This window comes from Equus quagga, chromosome 5 (assembly GCF_021613505.1).
Source record: "Equus quagga isolate Etosha38 chromosome 5, UCLA_HA_Equagga_1.0, whole genome shotgun sequence".
In the NCBI taxonomy this organism is placed as follows: domain Eukaryota; kingdom Metazoa; phylum Chordata; class Mammalia; order Perissodactyla; family Equidae; genus Equus; species Equus quagga.
This window is the reverse complement of record NC_060271.1, coordinates 122,222,368-122,231,557: the sequence shown is the minus strand read 5'-3', so window position 1 is coordinate 122,231,557 and position 9,190 is coordinate 122,222,368. Positions and strand designations below refer to the sequence as shown.

At 34.7% G+C, this 9,190-nt stretch overlaps 1 protein-coding gene across 1 annotated transcript in view; it reads left to right on the top strand.

Annotated features, from left to right (window-relative positions):
- Positions 1-219: 219 nt before the first annotated feature.
- TDRD15 (tudor domain containing 15) overlaps positions 220-9,190 on the top strand; it is a 127,993-nt gene continuing 119,022 nt past the window's right edge. The window contains exon 1 of the mRNA XM_046661857.1: positions 220-6,466. Within this exon, the coding sequence (XP_046517813.1) occupies positions 220-6,466 (6,247 nt within the window). The remainder of the gene's footprint in view (positions 6,467-9,190) is intronic.

The following is a 9,190-nucleotide window of genomic DNA, read 5'->3' as shown; positions in this document are numbered from 1 at the left end:
TGTGGAAGGCAGTGAACAGTTAGATGCATTTTGTTTATTTTGCTGTCATCTTGTCCAGTTTATATAATTTTTACCAACGTGTTCAATTTGATAAATACAGACATAGAATTATTTTTAAGGTTTATTTTTCCATATCAAATTATATAAGGCTAGTTTCACTTAATTCCGACAGCTCTCTGTCCAGAAGCTAATTAGTACTTATTATTTGCTTTTTAGAGAATGGATTCTACATCTCTATTATCAACATTTTTAGATGTGGATCTGACAATATCACATATAGAATGTTTTCCCAAGGACATTGTGGTGAAATTTCAAGGCAGAAATAATATTGAATGTGAGTTTGACTACCATATATTGCAGAGGGAAATACAGCATATTCCAAAAGTAAAAAATAATGTGGACATTGATGAATTTTGTTTGGTAGAAGAAAGAGTATCTGGAGAATGGCAGAGAGGAAGAGTTGTGGAAAAGAAAAATGAACTCTATACAGTGCTTCTTATAGATCATGGAGAAGAACTAAGAGTTGATAGTACACAAGTTGCTTCAGCCTGTGGCAACTTATTTGAACTACCACCACGGGTGGTATGTGGTGTTTTTGCCAACATACTACCAATTGGGGAAAAATGGTCTCCTAAGGCTTTGAATTATTTCAAGTCATTAGTAGGACTACAAGTGAAAGGTTGTGTACAAGCTATTTTGCCTCTTCAAATGATTCTTCTTGAAGTGCCAAAGATTATATCCCAGGTTCTTGAATTACAATTTGGAAGACTTATTGATGGGGATTCATTTCGTCTTATTGTGGATATGTTAAAAGAATTCCCACAGCCAATGCCAGATTTATTACAACATAAAAGACCTGAATTATCATTAAGTAATAATGATACTTTACTTGATATTCAACATGTTCTGGATAATTTACAGCCACCTTTGTCAGCAGGCAGTACTGAAAGTGTAAAAATATCATCTGCATTGAGCCCAAGTAAATTTTATTGTCAATTAATTAAAAGGATTCCAGAATTAGAAAACTTGACAGTATGTATGACTTTGCATTATGATATTATCAGTCAAGAAAGTAGTCCCATGTGTGATAATTTTGGGCTACTTTGTGTTGCCAAAAGGAGAAATGGACAGTGGCATAGAGGAATTCTTCAGCAACTCTTGCCCAATAATCAAGTTAAAATTTGGTTTATGGATTATGGCAGTAGTGAGGCTGTACCCTCAATTCATGTAAAGAAACTTAAACAAGATTTTATTTTAGTACCATTATTTTCATTCCCATGTTCTCTGACATATTTACACAGTCCAGATAGAGATGTAAGAAAATTTCAGCTGAATGTATTTAAACAAGCCTTGTTAGGACAGATAGTATATGCGCACATTGATTGGTTCAATAAGGATGAGCATTTGTATTATGTGACATTACAAACTCAGGAGTCTAAAATTAATTCTGAGTGTCTGCTGAAGACTGTAGGCACACAGGTACTTTATCCAGTGTCTGATTCAAAAATCTCTAATACGTTGAGAGAGACTAGCGCTTCTGATCTGAACAGCTTTGCAGTTGAGAGTTTTATTGGAAATATTGAACGATCAGTAGCCTCTCTGAATGAAAAAGACACTTTGAAAGTAGATTTTCCTGTTAAAACTGTAGAAATGGAGATACAGGCTGCCTACATAGCTTTTGTAGCATATGTATTAAACCCATCAAATTTCTGGGTACGCACAAATGAACATCAGAATGAATTTCAAGATATAATGAAAAATATAAACAAATTTTATGATTTGTGTGAAAATGATGAACTGATGCTGAGAAATCCAGAACCTGGTTTATTTTGTTGTGCTAGATACAGCAAGGACAGACGTTTTTACAGAGCTGTCATCACAGAAATTAATGGAGATAAAATTGATGTTTATTTTTTGGATTATGGAAATACTGATTCCATATCATTTTTTGATGTAAAAATTTTGCTTCCAGAGTTCTGTGAGTTGCCTGCCTTAGCCATGTGCTGTTCACTTGCACACATATTTCCTGTTGAAGACTTATGGGTGAAGGCAGCGACTGATTTTTTTAAAAAAATTGTCTTGAACAAAGCAATTTTGCTTCAAGTTATCGCAAAAAAAGATGACAAGTACACTGTAACTATTCAGAGTATTGAAGCCTCAGAAAATATTGATGTTGTTTCTCTTATGTTACAAGCTGGATATGCAGAATGTTGGGAAGTAGAACCAGAATATTATTCAGAATCTGTAAGTGAATGTCCAATGTTAAATTTAAAATCTAAAAACAAAGTTACTATTAAAAAAGTCATATCTGCCCTTCTTGAAGGACCTAAGCCTAAAAAATACCATTCAAGTAAGCGAAAAGAAAGTAACTTATCTTTGTTAAAGTCCCCAGCTGTTAAATTCTCAGATTTAAAAAATCCTTCCACCTTGTCTGTGGGATCTGAGTCACCACGGCCTTATAAAGAATATATGTTTAAACCAGGAACAGTCCTTGAAGTTAAATGTTCTTTTTATTATGGCCCAGATGACTTTTCATGCCAACTCCAATGTAAGTCAGAAGACCTAAAATTACTAATGGAACAAATTCAGAATTATTACAGCATTCATTCTGATGCTTATCAGACTGGACAGATCGCTTGTGTTGCTAAGTATTCCAAAGATGGGAGGTGGTATAGAGCGGCTGTTTTGACTCAAGTATCAGAAAAAGAAGTTGATGTAGTATTTGTTGATTACGGTTACCAGGAAAGAGTTTTAATTAAAGATGTTTGTAGCATTAACCCACGTTTTCTTTTTTTAGAAGGCCAAGCCTTCAGATGTAGTCTTAATCATTTAGTTGAACCTGTTAGTTGTAAATTAGTCAGTTGGACAAGAGAAGCATGCAGAGACTTTGGGAATTTTATTTCTTCGTCTAGAGGGTTATTGACTTGTGTCATCTATGCCTTAGTTCTTATACATCCAAACTATTTATATAATTTAGTGGATTTACAATCTCCATTTACTAGTGCAAAAGAATTTCTTATTAACCATGGCTCTGCGCGGTATAGCGTATTATCACAGCCGCTCCCATCTTCAGTTAGTCTTCACAGTTACTGTTATTCTTCCTTTAATATAAAAATTGGAAGTGAAGAAGAAATATATATATCTCACATATATAGTCCCAAAAAATTTTATTGCCAGCTTAGTAGAAATAATAAAGACCTGAAGATGATAGAAACAAAAATCACAGAGATTAGTAACCTCAGAAGTTATCCAAAATATGATTCTAGTAAAATGAGATTGTGCATATCTAAATACATAGAGGATGGTCTCTCTTATAGAGCTTTAGCAATGCCAACAGATTCGTTATCTAACTTTCTGGTCTATTTTGTGGACTTTGGAAATAAGCAATTAGTAGAAGAAAGTATGTTGAGGGCTATTTCAGATCAGTTTCCAGAGTTGCTGTTTACACCTATGCAGGCTGTTAAGTGTTTTTTGTCAGATCTTAGAGATGTAGATATTCCAGCAGAAATCAGTAGCTGGTTTGAAGATAATTTCTTGGGAAAACCATTAAAGGCAGTAGTATTGTCCAGGGAGTCAGATGGCCAGCTTGGTATAGAATTGTATGATGGATATCAACATATAAATCAAAAAATTAAAACGTTGCTTAATGCATATGGAAAAAAACATTGTGACCAAGCACACTGTGTGGAAAAGGGTCATAAAATAAGTGAGAATAAGAGACTTTCTGTTTCCCTGAAAGGCAAAATAGAAAACAACTATCACCCTAATATAAGTAAAACTAGTCTGGTAACATATTCTGAAAGCAAAATAGATCAATTAATGAATCCCAAAAGTGTGTCTGCCAGGCTTTTGAGACCATCAGTTTGTTATAAAATTGAACCTGTGTCAAAAAACAAAGTGAAGAAGCCTTTGAATGATGGATTTAAAAATAGAGGTAAGAAAATTGTCCCTGGATCTGCACATATTATTGATAAAAGTGTCATGGGTCAGAAATCAGTAAGGGTTGTATCACAGTCTTTTATCAGAGAACTAAATCAAGCAGCCTCACAAAACCCATGTAATCTTACCAGACCACAGATCAAAGACCTTCCTCAACCCAAAATTTACTTGAATGCCAAAGTTAAAGGATATGTTTCTAATATCAGTAATCCAGCAAGCTTCCATATTCAGCTTGCTGAGAATGAAAATGTAATCATCAGACTTGCAGATACTCTAAATGAAAGAAGAGCAAGTATAGTGAGAGAGAGACAATCAGTTAAACCTGTGGTGGGAGATCTTGTAGTTGCAGAATACTCTGGTGACAAAGCCATTTACAGAGCAGTTATTAAGAAAATTTTGCCAAGAAATTCTTTTGAAGTGGAATTTATTGACTATGGTAACACTGCAGTAGTAAACACATCTAAAATTTATGAACTTAAGAGGGAATTCTTAACGATTCCTCAGCTAGGAATCCATTCTTTTCTTAGTGGAGTAAAATGGAACGAGCCTGATGAAGTTTGGGACAGCAAAACTGTGAATTATTTTGCTTCAACAGTAATTAACAAAACAATTTCTTGTGAATTTTTGAAAAAGCATGAGCAGAAATGGGAAGTAAATATAACTTGTGATGAAAAATGTGTCATTAACGAACTACTAAAATGGACAGCATGTTCAAAACTACACAAAACAGTATTGCAAATGCCTCAGGTTCTCTCTCCAAAAAGCCCTGGTGGTGATAACGAAATGAAGAAAGGAAGATCAAATGGATGTGAAGGTTCTACAGTTCTTCAGTCGTCCTACCAACAGCTGGGTAACATTCCTTTTGAAGAGTTAAAACCTGGGCAACTTGAAAAGGCTGAAATACTTTATGTTTCAGAAAGTGGGACATTTTATGTGAAGTTATCTAAAAATAAAAAGATTTTATCAGATTTAACAGTATTAATTAGGGAAGAAGTGAAAAAACCTTTTTTATCAATGGAAAATATTGAAAGAGGCTTGGAATGCTTGGCAAAATCTAAAAAAACTTTAACGTGGTATCGCTCAAAAGTAGAAAAAAACTGTGTTGATGAGAAAGTGCTTGTTTTTTTAGTGGATTGTGGTAGGTTTGAAATAGTGCCTTTATGTAATACCAAGGTGCTTAGTAGTGAAATCAGAAATATTCCAAGACAAGCTGTGCCTTGTAAATGGATTTGGTTTGAAAATTTTAGGAACATGCCATTTGAGTCTTTTGTGTGTTTATTTGCTCATATGGAAATAAACATCCTTTTCCTGAAATATTTAGACTCTGTCTGGGAAGTAGAAATTTTGGTAGATGGCCTGTTACTTTTGGAATATTTCAACACAGTTCATTTTGAAGAAAACAGACTTAGATCTTCACAAATTTTCAACGTGGAATCTAAGACTCCGATGTCATCATATACAGTAAGATCATTTACTTGGGCACAACTCCAAAATGGTAGACAGTATTCTGGTATTGCCACTGCTGTTTCTGATCCATCAGATTTTTGTGTTCAGTTAGAAGATTTCTTTGACACAATGAAATCTCTCTTTGTTTTGCTGTCTGATCTACCAGAAAACTTACAAACAGTGCCTCAGGAGCACATAATTCCTGGTTCTAGTTGTTTGTTCAGATATAAATTGGAGGACCAGTGGAACAGAGTAGAAATTTCTAAAGTCTCTGATCAGTCTTTACTTCTTCTATTGATTGACTATGGATTTTCTGTTTATGTACCTTATTCAGATATAAAAAATCTTAAAGTCGTCCCTGAGGAACTTATGAATTTGCCGAGGCTGAGTTATCCTTGTATCTTATATGGTATCTTACCTGCTAAAGGGAAATATTGGAATGAAGAAGCCAAAAGTTTTTTTCAAGATTTCCTAAGTAAACCAGGCTTAGTCTTTCAGTGTAAGGAATACCGTTTTGAGACAAAACTGAAAGTAGATGTCATTCATGAGAAAAACAATTTGGCAGATATGTTAGTTGCATCTGGTCGCGCAGTATATTCTAAAGAGTCAGATCATCTTGATGCAGTTACTCATAGGTCTACTAAAATCTGGTATAAATTACAGAGTGAGCCTGCTTTCCCAGTATTAGATCAAAATTGTTATAAAAGAGAAAATATAAATTGTGCATGTACTGAGAAACAAAAGCTAAAAAAGAAGAAACCTATAAAGAGGAAAGATGTCTGTAAGAACTTCTTAAGAAAAAGCCGTATTAGTAAAAGATTACAATCTAGAAATTTAACACTGAAGAAGAAGGTTGATAGTGGAAAACATAATCCTCAAAGTACCATTACATTTGATACACGTGCAGCAGCTTCATTTTTGGAACTATCTAATGGTTTGAAGAATAACATCAATTACATTACAAGCGCTTTCGAAAAACTAGTAACTGAAGGAATAGAGGAAAATAACACAGTGGACTTGAGAACAGCAGTAAAAGCGCTACATGTTAATGAAAAAATTGTATCAGAAGAACACTTAAAAGGTAAGTAATCATTTTTAAAAAGATTGTTTTTCGCAGATTCTACTTTTGATTCTTTAAAAGTTTATTATGTACTAAAATTATCCAAATTGAAAATATACTGCAGTATAACTTACTAGAAAATCTGAAACAATGAGTAAACTGGGACTGATCACTTGAATTATAAAATGATGCTCACTGCGTTTACCTTGTGTGAATGATGACCTTTGAGACTGTAATGCTAGTGGAAGATTTTAACCACATGTGCATGCACACATGCATGACATTTTACAAATAGTTTCAAGGGTTTCACAAAACTCCCAAAGGTCCATAGATCTCAGGTTAAGACATCTTGCTGCTCTTTGTGAGCTTCCTGGGCTCATTTCGAAGAATCAATTTTCTGTTATTTATGTTATCAGGTGAAATATATCTTTATCTAGGTTTTTTGAGTGTGCTTCTACCTTATTGCTAGTGCAGTTAAATTTATGGAATAAACTGACTGGAGCATATTTCCTCCTAAAAATTTAGATGTCAAACTGATTCTAAAATATTAAGATTTTAGTATTTTATGTGCTATAGTATCTGATTTTGCTTATGCAAATTATACTTATTTTCTGTATGGATTAGTTACTGAGGATTTTGTAGGCTATAAAGAATTTTCTCTGCTTAATGAATATTCTGACTTTATAAATTTTTGTATGTTATTCCATATTATAACTATTGTCATAAGAGGTTACATTCTTTCAATGAGTGGAAGTGCCTTGTTTTTATTGATGTATTTTAGAGTTTTTCATTTGAATTCATCTTTAGGTGCTTTATAGTGAATTGCTAAGTGCTTTAAAATTGGCTCTTTTTTCTTCTTATTTTTGAGTCGTCTTTTATTATTGTAGTAGCAGTTATGGTAGAGTGCTTACTACGTTCCAGGTACTGTGCTAAGAGTTTTGTATGTATTATCTTATTTAAAGCTTACCCCAACTCTATAAAGTAGGTTAATATTAGGTTTAAATGGAGTCTAATACTAGTACTGTGCTTCTTTGCCTGAGTTCTAAATCACTTTAGAGAGAGAGACAAGGAGAAATACAGTTGGTGAGCAAATATCATGTTTATTAAAAAAAATAAAAAACAGGGCCTGGCCCTGTGGCCTAGTGGCTAAGTTGGGGCATTCTGCTTTGGTGGCTTGGGTTTGGTTCCTGGGCACAGACCTACACCACTCATTGCCGACCATGCTGTGGCGGTGACCCACATATAAAATAGAGGAAGATTGACACAGATGTTAGCTCAGGGCGAATCTTCCTCAGGAAAAAAAAATCAAAAACAATATTGATAAATGTGTCTTATAAACATGGGCAAAAGAGTTTACCAATACTGAATCAATTATTTAGACTATGCACACATGCAGGGAGGAGAGCTTCTCCATATGGGAAGCCTACCCATGTAAAACTTACAGCTTAAGGCAGCTATCTCCAAAAAGAAGGGAAATAGGAAGAAGAGGCTGATCGAACATATCCTTTCTCCTTCTAAATAGACCAATCAGATTGCCCCTACTCCTGGTGTGTGAGTAGGGGGGCAGAGAGTCCAGAGGAGTTATGCTAGTAGAGTGCCTCCCACATGAATACTTTCACATGGAAGGGAACAACAGGAATGGGAGGAAGTACCACCCTCCCAAAGTTGTTATCACTATTTTATGATGGAGTGCAGGGGAATTAAGTAAATTGCCCATGGATATAAAGCTGGCGAGTAAGGAACTGAGACTTTAAACTCCTATGTCTCCAACTCCAAAGTCTGCTTTGTTCATTATTTATGCTACCTTTTGAAAGGTAGGTAAATTATTTGAGGAAGCGTTTTCTGTAACCCTTGGCCATCAGACCATACATTTTGGCACTCATATAATATCTTTTATTTTTCCTTTACCTGTGTATATTTCTGCCGCCTTTGTTTTTCCCATCAAATTCTTTTGTAACCCACTCTTGGCCCCTACCTCCATCTCACGTCCTGCATTCCCAGCACACAGTGAATCAATAGTGAATTAAAGTGAAAGTGGCTGTTAACAAAAGCAGTTAGAGCACCAAACATTAAATTACACTCCTAAAAAAAAAGTTGAAGTCCTACTTAAGGAAAAATCATAACTTTGAAACAAATATAAGAAACATGGTCTCGTGGACTAAGAATAGACTGGTATACTTGTTATAATCATAGTTTTAAAACAAAGTAAAAAAACACCACCTTAAAACTAGTTTAATTGCCTTGAATACTATCCAAGCTCTTGCCATCTCTCTTACTCATCTAAGGGCAGTAGTGACCACTGCTGCTGCTGTTATTGCCTGCAGGTACTCTGAAACTAGGGCACAGTGGTTTTAGTACTTCTTGGTTGAAGACATTAATACTTGAAACTCTCATGCTTATTTAAAAAGTTGGAGATAGAGCTCTAACAACAGTGCTTTTCAACCTAGGCTTTGCATTGGAATTAAGAAAAGAAGCTTTAAAAAATTCTGATGCCTGGACCTGTCTTTTAGAGATTCTGTTTTAATTGGTCAGGCTATGGCCTCACCATTAGGATTTTAAAGATCTCACGGGATTCTAATATACAGCCAAGTTGAGAGCCCCTGTTCTAGAGAGTATTGTGGGTAACTTCCTCAATTTTTTTTTGAGAGAAAATAATAGTTCTGAACTTTATCTGTGAAAACTCTTAGAATCTGTCCCTCCTGTCCAGACTGTACGTAACAAGTCAGAGTAATTTTGTGCTAAGTT